Here is a 19449-nt window from a genome sequence, read left to right on the forward strand (position 1 = left end):
TTACTGGCTGCTATTCCCACTTGCCATGTGACCATGTGCCAGGAAGAAAAGTCCCCACAGTAGACTGTTTCCTGAGCTCAGTAGAGCAGATTGTGCAAGCGGGAGGGGATTTTCACCCATCTCTCCTCCACTGGAAGTGCCTGAGGGTCAGAGAGCACTCTGAGACATATTTTCAGGTGGTGCAGGGCACTTCCAGGGAGAGATGGGTTAAACCCCCCCCCCCCCGCATGATCAGCTCTCCAGAGTTAAGGAAGTGGTTCACTGTAGGGATGCTTCTTCCTCGTGCATGGCTGCATGTTTAGTGTGGGTGTTGGCTACTGACTTTTGGATTTTTTCTGACAGACCAAAATAGTGATTAGAGTTTCTGTGTGTTTCATAGCATGAGCTTGAGTGGATGGCTGGAGAACAGAATTACTTTTAAATGTGATTTTTTAAAAAAATGCCGCTCATCTGGAAACAGGTTGAAGGAAAAAGCAACCCCCCTTTCATAGTTCCTCAAAGGGGTTTATCAGCTGGGTAAAAGAAGAGCTGAATGAATTCCCTCCCCCACCAAGTGAACATTACACAGCAGTGTGGTAAAGGTATAGATATGCCAGTCTAGTTCAAAAATTGATCTTCCTTATACTTACAACACACACACAGAAACCCTTAGTTTCTGTAAATCATGAGGGTCTGTTTGAATGTTGATGAGTCGTCATTGTGGTGGAGCTTGTGTTGCACCTAGCAGCTGAAGAAGGAAAGACGTTAGGCACCAGTACAAAAACAAAGGAATTGAAAACTTCAGAGATACACATATGAAGTTGCCTTTTGCAGAGTCAGACCATTGGTCCAGTTCAGTGTTGTCGTATTGACGGGCAGCAGCTCTGCAGAGTTTCAGACAGCAGTTCTTTCCATCACTATCTGGAGATGCCAGGAATTGACCTGGGACTTTCTGCATGCAAAGCACGTGTTCTGCCACTGAGCTATGGTTCCGTGTACCCACCATAAAAGCCTTTACCTCCATAGAGCGGTGCATCCCTTGCAGTCTTCTAAAACTGAGATAAGAGAAGACTCCCATACCCTGTTCCTGTGTTCTATCCCCTCACCCCCACCACTGCTACCTTTCTCTTGTTGCTGCTGCCGCCTTACCCCACTGGCATATCTATACTGGCTTATAGATGGAATAGTGGTTGCATATAGGGCTTTTTAAATCTGTGTGTATTCTAACCTTTTACTGCAAGTAAAGTAAGTAGCCTTTTATTACAATTTGCATTTGCTCTGGAATACAGTAATTTAACTTAGTTTCTTGTCACTTCAGATTTGTTACATCTCGTTTTAGTGCTGCCATGATGGGTTGAAATGGTTTTTCCCGGAAACAAATTCTAGCTTATAAAACACACAAACCTTGTAAAGATATAGGAACCCGATTTTACAGTCGGTCTTAGACCATGCATGGTATTCATTTCTCTCCCTGAATTCAATAAGTGTAGCATAATATCAAGTAAACAGCATCAAACACCCCATTTTGTGTTTCAGCAAACACCTTTGTGCAAAGGGCATTCCTTTGCCAAGTGGCAGTGCTGCCACATTGTTTTCTTCCCCCAACTTCCATATTGCCTTGTGTTGGGAAAATGTTGTTCTGTATTCATGGAGCTCTCTTCATGGTTTCTCAACACAGCTGCATGTGTGGTTACTATGTTGGATACAACAGTTTACTTTTCCAAGTGCACCATTGCAAAATGGTCAGTGAAAAGAAAGTGGCTTCTACTCTGTCTTTAACACCATTATTTTCTTAATAAACTGTTTTCAGGTCTTTGTCTAGAGAAGTTGCCAATTTCCTCTTCAACAAGTAACCTCCATGCAGATCGCGAACAAGACGTAGTTATGTGCTACGAGAAGGCCGGGGATATAGCCCTCCTCTACCTTCAGGAGATAGAAAGGGTAAGCTGGGGTATCTAGTCCAGGTAAAACAACTGATTTTAGTTACTTCATTGTAGTATATAGTCACAAAGTGGACTTAGACAAGACACTGATTGGGTTTAGACATAAAACAAAACTCTCATTTGTTTAGCCAAACCATGATTTGTTTTAATGTCTGAACCCAAGCCAACATACAAACCATGATTTGTTTGTGGTTGACAAACTAGGATCTATAATTACTGTTTGAACCTGATCTGCAGACTTCAGTTTGTGCTACCAATGGTTTGCTGTTATGTCTGAACTCACAGACCATTGACAAACCACATTTCTCTACCTTAGAGGGCTGTTCCATAATAGAGGCAAAAATTAAGTAATTAATCGGAGTCCTGAGTAGATGAGAAACAAAAACAAATAAATAACTTCTGTTGCATGGTTTGACCCCTGGCGTGGGTTCTTAACTATCTTAGCACAACCCATGGTTTCACATTATGTCTGAACCCAGCCACTGTCTCCTAGTTATAAGAATTAGGAAGAAAATGTACATGAAAAACTTTAAATGCACTAACTAATATAATGCTGTAGTTAATCATAATCACTCTTAGGATGACCTAGTATTCTCTTTTCTATGTAAACTGCTTTGAGAACTTACTTCGGTTTAAAAGCGGCATATAAATCATCATCATCATTGTCTGTAATGTTTCTATAATAAGTCTTCTGAAGGCTGAGAGACTACATTTATTTATGTTTGTTTAAATGTACTTATTTTTAAATATAGATCCTGGTCATGATCTATTGAGCTCTGTTAGTAATGGGTTCTGTGCCTGAGCGGAACTCTCTTGGTGTGGAGTACTACAGCTCCTCATGGCATTTCCACCCCATCCCACGCGACCATGTGGCCGATAGTTAAGGTGGGAGGAATGCCACTCCCTCAGTTCCTTTTCGACCACTGTAGCGATCGGTTACTCAGTTGCTGCGGCTCCTTGTCTTGGTTCCTCTCAGTGTGTGAGTTCTTTAAAAAAGAAAAGAGAGAAAGAGAGAGAGAGAGATTGAATTTTTGGCTAATGAACTACGACCTGACAACTGACTTTGATTATGGATAGCCCTACTGTTAAAGAGAAGAAAACTGAGAGAGAAATGTCAAACGTTGCTCTAAGTGCAAAGCTACACTTCCATTGCAAGACAGGCACGATCTGTCCCCTATGCCTAGGAGAAGGGCATAATACTACGTCTTGTAAAATCTGCAGGTCGTTCTTGAAGCCAACTAGACGCAACAGAGAGCTCAGACTAAGGGCCATACTTTATGATGATGTGTTGAGCCCCTTGACTCCCTCAATGTCTAAGAAGGGGGCAAGCCCTTCAGAGCAACTGTCTGGCCCGAGGACTGTACAAATGCAGTCTAAATCCTTGGCCACAGCCTTTAAATCACCAAAGCCGCCTAAGAGACCGAAGAACAAACATTCTGTAGCCCTCAAGATCCATAAGGATGCATTCTACCAGTGCCTGTGCAACCGTGGCAGTCCACTTATCTGGCATATCCTTCAAAGATATCTGTAAAGTGGCAACCCGGTCATCAGAAATGCCCTTTTATAAGACATTATGCATTAACTTGTGATCTGCAGCAGAGGCAGAGTTTGGAAGAGAGGTCCTTAAAAGGGTGTTGCAATAACTACTGCTCCGTCCTCCTACATAGCTAGCTAGACACCCATTACTAATGGAGCTCAACGGATCACGATCCAGATAAACAGGTTGCTCACCTCTAACTGATGATCTGGTAGTGATCCGTTGACATCCATTAGACCCACCCAAGTCTTCCCACTGCAGTAGTTTAAGTCTCTTATTAAGAACTCACCTGAGACACTGCAAGGATGGTCACCTGCTCAGGCGGTTGTCTGGTAACTGAGGGAGTGGCATTCCTCCCCCTCCCTTTAAATATTGGCCACGTAGTTGCATGGGGCAGGTTGGAAATGCTGTGAGGAGCTCTGGTGCTCCACACTGAGGGAGTTCCGTGCAGGCTCAAAACCCATTACTAATAGATGTCAACAGATAACTAGTTACAGGTGAGCAACCTGTTTTTATGTGCATATTTCATCAGGCAACCCCTGCGCAAAAGAGACTCCACATATTCAAAAACCCCTCAACATGTAGATTAATCTACACATCAGGCAGCGCTACAGATCAAAGTACACTACATCAAAGATTATTCCCACCCTACTCCATCCCTGTATCATTTAGCTACACTGATCTTTCAATCCAAAATGTGAATAGTTGGGATTTGGACATTCAAACAAACAAACAAACAAAAACCCTAACTGGAAGCCAAATTATACATTATGAGCAATTGCATGTAAATTTCCCCAGAATTTGTTTCTTTTTAAGGCAAAAAGAACTCCACACACACACCCCCAATTAAAAAAAAAAAGGAGCACAAGTTGGTGGGTGGGGAGGAGGTTCTTAACTTACCCTGATTGCTCTTTTTCCATTACACATTCACACTCGCACTCACCTGCTTTTCCATCCTCTAGAGGAAAGATATGGGTACCTGTAAAAAAATTTCACTGAAAGGTAGAAAAAGAGCTGGGGGTGGGGTTGGAAATTTGAAATGGAAAAACAGTTGGAAGGGAAATGAGTACTATAAGTACTTTCTCCTCCATGGCCCTTCTAATAAAATTTGTAGCCTCTTCGATTTGGGTTTGGGGGATGGGGTGGTTTTTTGTTTTTGTATTTTTAACAGAAAAAACGAGTCCTGGGACAAGTTCACACAATTGTGTGTAATGTGTACTTGGGCTTCCAGCAGCCAACCAAGTGTTATATGGAGTGAGAACATGTGAGGAATGAGACTGAAAACTTAAAGCAGATCTATACTGCAAGTTGAAGAATCTTAGTTGAATCTGTAGAAAGGAGCAGCTGAATTCCTTCATCATTCAGACCAAAGAAGCAGACTTGACTGGAAGCTCTCATAGGGATCAGACCTTGCTGTATACTTTGTTGTGGTCCCTTGCTGTATACTCTCATACGGTTTGGATGGCTTTTGTTGGTTTGGCTGATTTTGCTGCAATCTGGCCAGAGGCCAGGGTGATGCACAGAGTTGATGCCCACCAAACATCTTTAGATTTGCAGTGCTCAGAAGATGCTGTAATATTTAGACCCAATGCTGACTCAGTGGTAGAGCATCTGATTTGCCTGCAGAAGGTACCAAGTTAAACTCCCAGCATCTCCAGATAGGGCTAGGAAAGACTCCTGCCTGAAATCCTGGGCTTGACTGACCTGTGAAACCTGCCCGAAACCCTGAGTTATTAAAATCTTTACTCCCTTTGGTTGGTTCCTACTTGTGTGAATCAGAGGTTTCAGCAGTTGCTGCTATAATGAGCAAATACCTAGTGAAGCTAACTTGGAGTCTAAAATTAGATTGGCAGTCTCAAACATAAAGCCCAGGTTTTAAAAACTAAGTAGGAGCAAACAAGCTCACTCTTCTCATTTAAAAGGTAAACTCCAGGTAGTGTATCTCCAAGCCCTACTTGGAGATGCTAGGCATTGAACCTGGGTCAGTTTTGAATTTCACACCACTGCAACTGACACGCTAAATCAGTAATGTTCACTATTTTTCAAGTGGAGGCCACTTTGGCAGAAACCTTTGCTGTCCGAACCACTTCCTGCTTCACTGACCTCTGTGCAGTGCTTTGCTTTTCTCAGTGCTGGTGAAGGGGGCTTTAAGAGAAATGGAGCCATGTTAAGTCCCAGTGCCATCTTGGAAAGTGTGCATGGAGCACTAGGAAGTGTAGTTTTTCCCAGCACTATCCTTATAGAGCTCTATGGGGAAAGTGCTGGGAAGGGCTACACTTCCCAGAGCTTTGTGAGCGCCTTTCAAGATGGCGCTGGGGCTCAGTAGTGCTCCATTTCCCTTAAAGGAGTCCCACCAGCACTGGAAACAGTAGCCTCCGCATGGAGCCAGTGGGCTGTGCAGATTATTTAACTTCAGCTGAAGCTTTGCACTGGCCTAATAAAGTCAGGGAGCTGCACTCAGAGTCCGTGGGAGCTGTCACTTGCTCCCAGGCCTTGCAGTGAAGGACACAGCACTAGTTTAACTATGACAAGCCACTTCCAGCCCCTCCACCTGCAATATGGGCGAGAACTCTGGCTTACTTTATAGAGATCATGTTGTCATTTGTTTTTCATATGGAAAATGACTATATTGTGCTAAGCAAGACATATTAAACTCAGATCTCCTGTTGACCACTTCCTCCCCACCTACTTCCCTCCTAGAACATCTAGAAAAAAATTATCCGTGTCCTAATGTCATAACATTTCAAGTTTTCCTGCCCTCTTCCCCGGCTTTTAGCAGTTGCCAATCATGTGGAAATAACCACATCCTGACCTTATATTCCCTTTCATATTTTAGAGGGAGGGAACTAAACACATGGTTACTGTTTCTGGTGGCAGCCACGAGTATAGTGTATCTAATTTGACCCTTAAGCAGTTTGCCTTTCAGAACCAAGTTAGAACTCAGAGACTACTTCCTGTAGCAGTCACGTCTAGATACATCAGGGTCTCTGAGTATATAGCAAGAGGCCTCTGCAGCCTCCTGCTCTTGAGTTTTGTGGTTTGCATTGAGTGTTGTGTGTACAGCTCTTGGGCTGGATGGAAGTGGTAATATCTCCCACCAACCCTGTTGGAGGATAGTCTGTCTGCTCCTTGCTGAATTAGGGCATGTAATCATTGACTACTTTGATTTAAATATGATCTGTAATGTAGTTCTGCATTTTAATGTAATCTTCTCAATCACTATGAATACTTGTATGCTGTCTACAATATGGTACTGCTGCCAATTTAAATAACATATTATGTTATTGCTTTGATGCATAATTCACTATGTGGAGACATTTACTGAAGATTAAATATCCCATTCTTTGACCTCTGTGTCCATTATTTTAACAAATCATAGGTCCTTTATGCTACATGGCAGAACAGGATATCTCATTATTTGCTGGAACTGAATAGCTCATATTGATGGCTAATTTCTGTAGACACTCCAGCTGAAAATAATCTAACATCATGTGCTGTTCAGCACTTTCTGTTCAGCGTGCTGTGACTCTTTATCACTGTGTCAAGGTTATAACAGTGTGGCTTGCATACTACACAAGGAAGCCTCCTTAGAGTTTGCATGGTAAAAACAATTTTTCACCCAAAACATACCAAGAATGTGGTAGTGAATGTGTCAAGGCTTTGTATTTAATGAAAACTGGCATTCCTGAGCAGCTTATTGGTTGGGTAATTATTAAACTTACAGTAGAGGGTCTGTGCCGGAGATGGCAATGGTAAACCCCTCCTGTATTCTACCAAAGCCAACCACAGGGCTCTGTGGGCGCCAGGAGTCAAAATCGACTTGACAGCACACTTTACCTTTAGAGGGTCTTGATAAAATAGATGCAGCTTCTGGACTTCCTTTGTGTCCTATGATACTTTATGTTCACAATCTGAAAAATGGGCTTCCTCAGAACTTGCTGTATTTAAACTTATTTTTAAAACCTTGAAATCCCATGGAAGTAGCTTTGAATCCATAACAGAAAGAGGCAGTGTTAATTGTTTGAACATTCTGGTTTGAGGGCAGAATGGCAAATTAAGATTTGCTACCATCCAGGAACTCGTCCCCAGTTCATGGAGAAAGTGAAGGAGGGATTGTACAAGTGCAAGACTAATGCCTGCTTATTGTTGTAACACCAGTCAGAGTTTGGAGATATGAATGAATGTCACCAGAGAGAAAGTCTGATTCAGTTAAATATTTTCAACCAGGTAATGGTTAAACTAATTTAAAGAATGAAAATGTTTTATGCTCTTCAGAGCAGTGACGTGAACAGTGGATAGTATGGTATAGAATAAGAACAGCCCTGTTGGATCAGGCCTAACGCCTATCTAGTCCAGCATCCCATTTCACACAGTGGCCCATCAGATGGCTCTGGGAAGCCTACAGACAAGAGCTAAGGGCATGCTTTCTCTCCTGCTGTTCTCTCTCCACCACAACCACGATCTCTCTCCTGGTCAGCCACTGACAGCTCAGATCCCATCAGTGTATATGTGAAGGTGGGGTTTTTTTGCCCCAAGATGCATCACTTTACACTGGCTAACATTGAACCGCATCTGCTATTTTGTCGCCCACTCCCCCAATTTGGAGAGATCCTTTTGGAACTCCTAGCTATTTGTTTTGGATTTCACTACCCTAAATAGTTTGGTGTTGTCTGCAAACTTGGCCACCTCACTGCTTACCCCAATTCCTAGATAATTTATGAATATATTAAAAAGCACTGGTCCCAGTACAGATCCCTGGGATCTGTTGAGGGAGATGTTAAAAGAAGGGAGTGATTAAGTGCTGCAATGGCATGTTCCCTTGTATCAAAATATCTAGTGTGGGATAAGATATCATTTATTTATTAGATTTATAAACTGCCTGATAGAAAGCATCTCCAGACAGCTTACATACAAGTTTTTTTAAAAAATTCAAAACAATTAAACCAATATAATTTTGTTGATAGCATTTGTGTGTGTTTTTGACTGACTTATTTGTGTGCTCTCCCAGGTAATAATGGCCAATATACAGAACAGAAGCCCTAAGCCAGGCCCTGCAGCACATGAGCAAGAACTTGGATATTTTTTAGAAACAGGACTTCAGAGAGCCCATGTCTTATACTTCAAAAATGGGTAAGACTTGGTTTTCTCCTTGACCATAACGTTCAAAACCTTCCAGAAAGTGAAACTGGGCCAGCTTTGGGTTATGTTTTAACATGGAAGTACAAACTTTGAAGTATTAACTTTTTTGTGGAAGTAAAATCTCCTTTGTATTTAATTTGATCTGTGTGCAGAATATATCACTCAGTGTATTTTGTGGGAATTTAATCAATTACAAATACTTCTTAAATTTTCTGTGCTGAACCTTCAATAGTGACTTTAAATTTAAAAAAGGAAAGAAAGAACTGTTGATTTTAAAATATCTTTCCCCCCGAATCTCTTCAGTTACCACTTATTTTAACATTGTGCTGCAGGATAAACGTGCATGGAGACCAACAGTATGTATTTGCATATTTTCATTTGTGACTACTCAGTAGATCCTTGTAGATTGTGCATGAGAGGTCATTCATAATTTTTGTGATAACCCTTTCTAAGAATAGTATACTAAAGATAGGTGTATAAAAATTCCAAACACTGCAGAAAATGAAGAAAGGAATTCAAGCCTCTGTTCATTTTTAAAGGCTTCAAAACTTGGTGTACTAGGTTCAAGATTAGTTTGCTACTTTGCCCCTTGGCAATATGTGATGAATACATTTCAGATTAAGATATGCCTGTCTGGGAACGGTGGAATGTCATGCTGTCTTGATAACGAGTTATATGCAAATAGTCATAGCTGAGCAAAACCACTCCAAGTTTTGAAACTGTTTCAGTTGGGTTAGCATGTAATTGCTCACTTGAGTTGTATAGGTTCCATTATTAGTGTTTTGAGAAACCATTTGGAATAATGCATGACCTCTTGAGTTGTACTGTAGTCCTCCTTCCTTGACTTAATTGGAAGAAAAATGGAATGTTCAGATTCCATTTTTCATGTATCCCAGTGAGATGGGGGTAGAAGGGGGATCTGTTGCACTTGTACTGTATTTCCTGCTTTCACTGGGAAATATTGAAAAGAATGAGCTAGAGAATGCATGTTCGTAAAACTTTGCATAGTAGGAATATAGGAATTATTATCATATTTTAGTAGACAGAGTTTACATAGAATGAGCTTATGTTTGGTGGGTTAATCAGAATGAATCGGTGCCCTACCATTTAGATCAATGTTTAAGAATCCAACCCGTAATTCCCACAGTTTTTTCTTCCTAGGTATCATCAGTTACCAATTAACTTGTGTTCTAAAAAAAATTGTCAATTCCAATGTGATGACTTTCAGTCACGTGAATGAGGCCACGTTATTCCCATAACATGCTGGAAAGGTTCATATTTGTGGCTCTTCACAAATTTATGTATGTGGGCCTCTTCAGCCTTACAGTTTTCATCATGTAAGTGATCAAATGTAATCCATGACTAAAAATAGTCAAATCAGAAGTGGTTTGTAGATAATATGTCCGTCTAGTTCAGAATTGTCCAGTCTTCTGTGAATTTAAGTTTTGGATTTCAGTTGTCTCATTGCAGTAGGTTTTCTAGGTATATTTGTTATATAACTTTCAGTTTCATTGCTGTAATACAGAACCTAAGGAAAGGCTTTGAAGAATCATTTCGACTAAATTCTTCCTTTGCATATGATTATTTTGGACAATCCAGTTACAATTTGTTTTATTCTGATTTATCCCCAATTATCTTGATATCTCCTTGTGTAAGAGTCTTTCCTTTCTCCTAGGTATTTTGTTTTCTTAATTTTTGAGATACACTTTACCATATGTTTTCTTATATTGACCTGTGTAATGATAAATTATAAGCTTAAATTAGGGTAGCTATTAGTTTTGTTGTCTGAAAGTTTAGAATACGTTTTGACATTTGCCTCTGTGTCAAAGGACTACCTTACACATTACCTGTTTTGGTTGTTTTTTAGCCCACTTTACTTTAGGAAAGTAAGCTTATGAGATCACCTGGCATTCTGTGAGTGTGTGTGTATATGTATGAGGGAGAGAGGGAGCACACGCGTGAGAGAGAGTGCTTCGCAATGCCCAGACCAATATGAACCAAATAGGGTACAGTTGTAGGGACACATAGGGATACCTCAATGGCGTAAATTGTTATTGTATCATCTACCCAATTCAAGACGTCGGATGCTTAAATGTTTGAGGTGCAAGTGGGCTAACTTGTGAACTGCCTAACCAATTTGAACCAAATTTGCTACAGCCGTAGGGGTACATAGGGATGCCTCAGTGGCATGGTTTTTAATGATGTCATCCATCCTGATTTGAGATTGCAGATGCGTGAATATTTAAGGCTGAAGTGGACTAACTTGTGAGGATAGTAATTATCAATTAAAATTATAGTGAAAGGAATGTAGGCAGATTAGTTCTTACCAGCACATTTCCCCCCCCCTCGTGTACCCATCGAGTGTAATGCTTGGAAGAACAAACATGTATCATATATTTGTCTGGAAGCTGTGGTCGGTTGCAGTTCTCCATAAAGCATAATGTAATTGGCAGACCTGTATCTGTGTAAGATGAAATGTGCCAAAGACTAGGCTTTCATAAAAACTGTTCTGTTGTTTTGTACTCCTGGCTACTTCATATATTATGTTCTTAAGCTGAATGCCCAAAAGCATGGTGACTGACATCCAGACTGGCGTTGTGCTAGTGCAGCAGCAGCTGACATAAAGACTAAGACTGTTCTATCACATGAGGGTAGCGGGGGCAGAGTTCCCTGTAACAGGGATTCCCAGATGGTGTTACTTACATTTACCAAACTCCTCAGCCAAAGGCTATTGCAGATGGAGATTCTGGGAGCTGTAGTCAACAATGTCTTGAAATCCCTGTTCCAGAGAACACTGGGTGGGGGTGATTTTATGTGATCTCTCCTTCCCTCTGAAGCCCACTGTGCCTTCTGAAAATATATCCTTGAGGGCTGTGTGACCTATGGGGACCTAATTTCAGGAGGCACAATGGTCTTCAGAAGAAAGGAGAGATCACATAAAATCACCCCTCCCCCTTACATGACATTACAGTCATAATCTGGATGTCAGGCACTTGCTAGTTAGTGTGTGTGTGTGTGTGTGTGTGTGAGAGAGAGAGAGAGAGAGAGAGAGAGAGAGAGAGAGAGAGAGAGAGAGAGAGAGAGAGAACGAACCATGTGTATTAAATGAGCTCATATGCCTACTGGGCACAGCTCGAGCTATTTCTGCATTCAGTAGAAACTAGCTGGGCTGGGTGCAGAGAATCTGTGCCTCTAGTTCTCCCCCGCCCTCTGTCGCTTTCTTTGCCGGCCAGCTATCGCCATTTTCTTCCTCACCCACCCCCCTGCATGCCTCCGCCATTTTCCTGCCTGGTGGCGCCACTTTAGTCTCCCCCTGCCAGTAGCTCACTCATGAACTCTCGTGAGAGCTGCCACACATGGGATTAGCGACAGGTACACCTAAGAGAAATATATAGATAGGAGTTTGCCACTGCTTATTGTGTAAAGTAGCAATTGAAGTTTTCTGGGAGACATGCACTTCACCAGTTGTAGTCAATTGAAAATGTGATCTGTTTAGAGATGTTTTAAAAATATTAGATGATGGTTTTTGTTAGAACTTCTAGATACTTCACAGAGCTACAGTTTTCAGTGGCTGACATCTTGACTGATGAAGTGCACTAGTAAAGAGGAACTGCGGGAATGAGACTAGGGCCTGCTTGCAACTCCCCCAGTCACTTGATGCTCATGCTGTTGCACAAGCAGGTGAAACATCCCTGTTCTCCCATGCCCTGGAAGTGCTTTGGAAGAGAAGAAACACGTTGCTGAGGGTCACTTATGTTTCCTCTCTTCTGGAGGGCAGGCAGAGCATGAACATTTCACTGGCTTGTGCAACAGCAAGCGCATAGAGCACAGTTTCTCAAACTTGAGTCCCCAGATGTTGTTGGACTACAACTCCCATCTCCCCCAACCACAATGGCCTTTGGTGGGAGATGATGGGAGTTGTAGTCCAACAATATCTGGGGACCCAAGTTTGAGAAATCCTGGCATAGAGGGACTGGGGGAGTTGTGTGGGGGCCCCGGTCATGTCCCCCGAGATCCCTCTCTACATAGGCACTCCCATTAGTCATGATGTCAGCTAGTGTTCTTTTGGTGAAGGTGCAGCAATGTGATGCAAATGTATCATGTGGATAAGACCTCTATATGTATCATGTGGATCTGACCTCTATATGATCATGACCCTCACTATGTTTATCACTGTTGGTGTGTATATGAAAGAGAACAAGAGCGTGCACACTAACTGGAGAATATGTAAAGTCATGTATATCTGTAGAAAGGATAGGCCTAGCACAATGGTGTACAGAGCTGCTTATTGAAGCAGAACAATCTCCTATAAGTTGGACCAACTGATCCAGTTAATTTCTCCCTTCTTTCACCAGCTGTACAAAGGCTTTCTTTTAAACAAAAATGTTAAGCGATTCTTAGGGACATCACTGGAACTTTGGAGAACCATTATCTTGCATATAAATTGAAATAAAATGTAGAAGCATTTAGAAGATACATGGAAAGGCAATTATCCCTCAAAAATCTGACCCATTTTATGAACCAAAATAATTGGTACACTTACGTTAAGACAAATTGTCTGTTTAATGTTTCTTCCCAAAATAAGTGAAAAATAAAATCTTAACAGTATTGTAAACAATATTCTGTTTTGCATGGAAACTAAGACTCTCCATTGTGTGACAAGAAGCAAATAATTCTGAATAAAAGCATCATTCATGTTGAAGGGTCCAACCATTAAAGGGGAATTGTTCATATAAAATAGCATTTTCTGCTTGGTTACCCAACTTTCACTTTTTCTCGTCTTTGCCTTTTGTAGTTTGAAAGAAAGGATGAGATAGTTTGGAACCTTTATGATTGTGGAAAAAGCTGCATACAACTAGCTTTAATTGAAATCACTGATACGTGTAATAAAGTGCTGTATAAATGATTAATACTAATAGTATTAGGACCTAGAAATCTAAAATTTGTTGGGCATGATCCTTCCCTGTGCCCAAAGGAATCTCTTGAGAGCACAATAGAGACTAGCACCAGGGTGGATAAAAATCAATGATTTTTAAAATAATAATAAAATCGGGGTTTTTAAAAATTTAAATCTTTTTTAAAAAAAATTTAAATTGGGGTATTCTTTAAATTTAAATCAGGTTTTTAAATAAAATGCTTTTTGAGGGGGGGGGAATCTATCTAAAGATAGTTTTCTATTTAAGATACATTATAGTCCAAAGGTTATTCTTCATAAAATAAGGATTAGCCATTTTTTTGGTAAATGAATTCCATTAATCCGTTCACAATGTCATCCTCTTCCAGAGGTTTCTGTAAGATTATTTTGGGCAATTTTTCTATCTAGAAGCGGACCAAAAATGAAACCTTCATCTGGTTGTAATTATTAAGATTATACCAGCAAGAATGAGTCTTTATGTGAAAAACCATGATTTAAATTTAGTCTTACTGACTAGTGATTTAAATTGTGATCGTTATTTAAATTGATTTGGTTTAAATAAAATCTACCCTGGCTAGCACACATGAAAGGAGTCTGCCAGTACAAAACATACTAGGTGATCTGTGTTTGCCTTCCCATATCCCCCCCCACACACACACCCTAGTCACATATAACTTACAATGCACAAAGGGGGAAGGTTGGATGGAGATATGGAAGGTGCTTACAGACCTCCCAGTTCTTACACTACTCTGGTGTGCTACTACTTCAGCAGCAAGGGGGAAATCGGGACTCCAGTGTGGGGATTCTTCAGTGTACATGTGTATGTGGGAAAGGATTGTGTCTTTTTTTTTTTTTAAAGTAACAATTCAAACTACTCTTTGCAATTGTTTTCACATAAGCAGCAGCCTATAAACAGCTTTAACCTTCAAGCCCTAGCCTAGCATGTATTAATTGGCTCAAGGAGAGTGCATGAGCCATATTGTTCTTTCTGTTGCAAAGTACTCTTCACTGGCATTTCTCTCCTGACTTGTCTTTCCAGCTTAATTGCTTCAGAACTGCTCCCACTGCTATGATATGCTATGACCCTTTTCTTTACATTTGTGACCTGGCTGTCCATTAGTTTTTGGCTGGTTTAATAACAAATCAATTATTTTCCCAAAGTTTCATTTTGTATCCTCAAGACCGCTTGTACTATGTCATGTATCCTCAGTGTCGTTTGAAGTTCCAGCTTTGAAACGGAATACCAATGAGATATTTCTGTACTATAACATTGGGCTGTTTCACCATCAAGCTCCACAGTGTACTGAATACAGAATGAGACATTTCTGCTGTAAAAACAAAACAGGGCGAAAAACCCCTTTCATTAATTTTGTACTATTCATTGTAAGTTTAAAAAGTTCATGTGTGAGTATTTGAATTTCTTCTGAATTTTGGTACGATTATTACTTTCAACCTGTAATCTTGTTTAACGGCTGTTGTGCCAAGTTCAGTTACATTATATGGGTCTTTATTGACTGACCAATATGGGCTTAATTTGGGTTTGTCTACAAAGACCGTGAATAGTCCAAATGTGTTTCATGTCAAATCAGTAGGGGGCAATTTTTTTTTTAAGCCTTCTCAATTTTTTTCTAAGTTTTTTTATTGGTTTTTCAGTAACCATACAGAGCATAGCCTGGAAGGACTATCTGTAGCTTAGGAAATGGTATTAATACAGTCCCACATGTGACAAAACCAAATCCTCTCCCCACCTCCAGTCAAGCCCAATCACCATAATTCTCTAACAGTTAAATGTACAAAGATCGATAAAGATAAAATAAACTGTAGAGGGCAGTTACCAGGAGAAAATAGATTTTAGGTTGTCCGAGATATTTGTGGGATCTTTTTCCTGAGAGACAGAATTCCAATAAGGTTGCCATCTGGAATAGTACTGTTCACCAGCATAAACTTGTTCATATTTTGCCCTGTAACATTAGATCTGGGGTGTGATCTGTTGAATCCATTAGAATTTCACTCGTTTTGTTTGTTTGTTGAATTGTATGCTGCCTTTCATTAAAACAATCCCAAAGCGGTTCCCATAGAAAAATTAAAACAAGACTATAACAAGTACACAATTAAAATATTAAGCTAAAATATAAAAACAGAGATCTAACTCAAAAGATTTTAAAATACAGACATAAAATAACCATACAGAATACAGAATGGGTTCTGCGCCTGCTCTGAAGCCTGTCAGTGTGGAGTACCACAGCTCCTCTTGGCGCTTGCAGCCTGCCCCGCGTGGCCATGTGGCTATTTAAGGTGGGAGAAAGCACCAGCACTTCAGTTCCTTTGCGACCACCATAGCAATCAGTTTCTCAGTCACTACGGCTCCTCATTCTGGTTCCTTGATCTGAGTGAGTTCTGTAAGAAAAATAAATTGTTTTGTCAGCTTTTCTGACCCTTCTGCTGTGTTTTTAGACTATGTATTTTATGTAACGGACTATTTGCAGTGAAAGATTGGACAGATATATTGGTTTTGAAAACGGATTGGCAATGGATAACCCTAAGCGCTTTGAAAAAAAGGCGTTAAACCCTGCTCTAAATGCAAAGTGAAGTTACCCTCACAAGATGGCCATGCCTTATGTTTGCTATGTCTGGGGGAATCCTACAACACCTCCGCTTATAAGATTTGCCAGTTGTTTTCAAAACAAACGTGATGCAGCCAGGAGCTTCGTTTTGAGGGCTGTGCTTTACGATGATGTATTAAGTTCCTGTGGCCCATCTAAAGAGGGAATTCGTCCATCTGGCTTGAGGGCTGTGGCTTTGACCCAGTCTAAACCCTTGTCACCTACTTTTAAGTCTCTGAAGGCTCCGAAACGGCATGGAGTCAAAATGGCAGGTGCATCAGAGCACACCAGAAGGAAAAAGAAAACTTTGACGCCAAAAGCAACTCCTTCTCCGACTTTGGCACAGGAGGTAGTAAATGTGTCGATATCTAGGACAGCGATGCAGACTGCTTCGACATCGAGACAAGCAACACCGAAACAATCGACTTTGATCCCAGTTTCAACATCGGACCCATTCTCAACATTGAGAAGTTCCGAACTAGCCCTTACATCGAAAGATCAACCCTCGGCATTGATGAGTGCCATCCATATCCATGCATCCACATCAAGGGAACAGACCTTAGCATCGAGACCATCGACACTGAGGCCTCTATCCCCGCCAGCACCTAAGTCAGCACCGACATCGAGAGCGCTTTCTTTGTTCCCGGCAGCAACGCCGTTGAAGTCTCCATCAATGCCAAAGGCAAAGCAGTTAACTTCGACATTGAACACTCCAGTATTAACAGATACTGTAACGCCTCAATACTGAGTGCTGATTATTTTCGCGGTTGAGGAGAAGGAGTCTCCTGGTGTTGAGGAAGGGAGAGCGTTGGATCTAGATACGGCAAAACCCCTACTGTCAGTGTTGGATTCCAACGCTACCACCCCATCAACCTTTAGGGGTTTCCCACAATCATATGAGAGAGAGAGAGAGAGAGAGAGAGAGAGAGAGAGAGAGAGAGAGAGAGAGAGAGAGAGGTGAGGATGCATTTTGTATGTAGTCCAGAAACTGCAGTTGTTCCAGAATGCTGCAGCCAGGTTGGTCTCTGGGAGAGACCATATCACTCATATCTTAAAAGATCTACACTGGTTGCTGATAAGTTTCCGGACAAAATACAAGGTTTTAATAAAATAAAACCTTGCTCCCCTGCAACTGGTCTTTAGAGGCATCTTGCCTCTGAGGCTGGAGGTGGGTGGCCTATAGCAGTCAGACCAGTAGCCATTGGGACCTGTTCTCCATGAATTTGTCTAAGCCCCTTTTAAAGCCATCTAAGCTAAAGGCCATCACCACATCTGGTGGCAGAGAATTCTATAGATTGGAATTCGGATCCTTGTCGTTTTGTCATAAACCATCTAGAGACTTGCATTTTGGGCGGTATACAAATGGATGATGATGATGATGATATAGAGTGCAGGAGCAGGATAACACTTATCTACGGAAACATCCTGTGCCAAACTCCCTCGTGATAGACTGTACTACATCATCAAGGTCAGGTAGGCATCACACAACACCTGCAGATAGAAGAAAGAAAATTAGATATACTAGGCAGAAAGATATATTCGAATGCGTGCTTATCTGTAAAGATAGCAAACTATTCAGTCTGCTTGGCTAAGTACAATTATTGCCTATGGGACACCTTGGGAGAAGATTTGGATTCCCTCTCACCAGAGGAGTTCAAAGCTTGCTTGAAGAAAACGTTACAAAAGTCTTTAGACTTGATGTGTCAGCAAGCACTGAAAAACACCTAGCAGAATCATAGTCCAGAGGAATGAGTGCTTCTATTACTTTGAGATGCCATGCTTGGCTACGTTCAGCAGCTTTGCAAACAGACATGAAGGACAAAATCGAAGGTCTTCCATTCAATGAGAAAGGTCTGTTTTCAGAACAAATGGATACTACAGTGGTGCATCAGAAGCAGCATCACCCCTTGGGCCATTCATATAAAGGGGATAAAAATGTCCTAGCAGATGATCTGAGTTGTCATTCACCAGGGAAGAGCAGCATGAGTGGGAATTGGACAAGTACTTGTTTCCAATATTCAGAGCTTGGGGATCCCACAAAATAAACTTGTTTGCGACGGCACTCAATGCCAAGTGCACAAGATACTGCTCAAGTAGGTCACGACCTACAGTCATTAGGAAACGCGTTCCAGATGGGCTGGTCACAGTACCCTATTGTACATGTATCCTCCTCCTACCTCTGGCAGGGAGAGTGGTGGCTCATATTCTGACCTACCAGGTCAAATGCATCCTAATCACTCCATCATGGCCTCGGCAGCCATGGTTTCTGCATCTACTCAAACTGTCGAGGCATATATACAGGAGACTTCCTCAATGCCAAGATCTTCTATCATAGGAAAATGGTCAGGCGCTACACCCATAGGTGCCCACTCTACAGCTAACAGCATGGAAGATAGGCTTCTAAACAAAATCTTACTTAACCAGAGGAAGCTATCCACTAGAAGAAACTATGCTAGTAAATGGAAGAGGTTCATTTGCTATGCTGACACAAATGGCTTTCGCCCCCTAAATGCTATTGTCCATCAGGTCCTGTTGTACCTAACCAAGCTAAAGACCTCCTTGCTTTCCATTGTCTCCATAAAGGTTCATTTAACAGCGATCTCAGCGAGGCACCCAGGATGGGATGGAAAGACAGTATTTTCCCACCCCAACTGAAAATGTTTTCTGACGGGTCTCGCTAATCTGTATTCTCCAGTAAGACAGCCACTGGAACATTGGAGTATATCCTTAGTCCTTTCGACATTAACAGATACACCCTTTGAGTCCCTGGCTACAGCTAGCCTGAAGCTGGTTTCTCTGAAGACGGCCTTCTTGGTGGCTATTACAACTGCATACAGTTGAGTGAACCTGCAGCCCTGAGGATGGATGTGCCTTATATATTCTTCTACCCGGATAAGGTGCTGCAGTGCTACGTCCTGATATTACTTTCCTACCTAAGGTGGTGACAGACTTTCACATAAACCAAGACATCGTGCTTCCTACCTTCTTCAACTCTTCGAGCACAGCTCTTGAGAAAGCTCTGCATTCCCTAGATGTCAGAAGGGCTCTTCTATTCTACTTATCAAGAACAAAGACTATTAGAAAGACAAAAAAGTTGTTCATATCCTACAAAGGAATATCTATAGGTCAGGCCTTGTCAAGGCAAAGGCTGTCTCACTGTGATAGCCTTCCACAGAGCTAATCCTATTGACTTATAAGTTACAAAAAGTACAGCCGCCGAAGTCTATCAAGGCACATTCAACCAGAGCTTATGGTGCCTCAGTGTCTCATTTATTTGGTATATCATTTTGGGACATTTGTAGGGCTGCAACCTGGTCCTCAGAAGAGCCCTTC

General features: G+C 41.4%; 1 protein-coding gene across 4 annotated transcripts in view; it reads left to right on the forward strand.

Moving 5' to 3' along the window:
• The window catches only part of TTC7B (tetratricopeptide repeat domain 7B), a 174228-nt gene that overhangs the window by 25488 nt on the left and 129291 nt on the right, over positions 1 to 19449 (forward strand). For all 4 annotated transcript variants that reach the window (XM_053270534.1, XM_053270516.1, XM_053270524.1 and 1 more), the window contains 2 exons: positions 1790 to 1920; positions 8468 to 8589. In XM_053270534.1, the coding sequence (XP_053126509.1) occupies positions 1790 to 1920; positions 8468 to 8589 (253 nt within the window). The remainder of the gene's footprint in view (positions 1 to 1789; positions 1921 to 8467; positions 8590 to 19449) is intronic.

The sequence above is a fragment of the Hemicordylus capensis genome, chromosome 1 (assembly GCF_027244095.1).
Source record: "Hemicordylus capensis ecotype Gifberg chromosome 1, rHemCap1.1.pri, whole genome shotgun sequence".
NCBI classification, from domain to species: Eukaryota; Metazoa; Chordata; class Lepidosauria; order Squamata; family Cordylidae; genus Hemicordylus; species Hemicordylus capensis.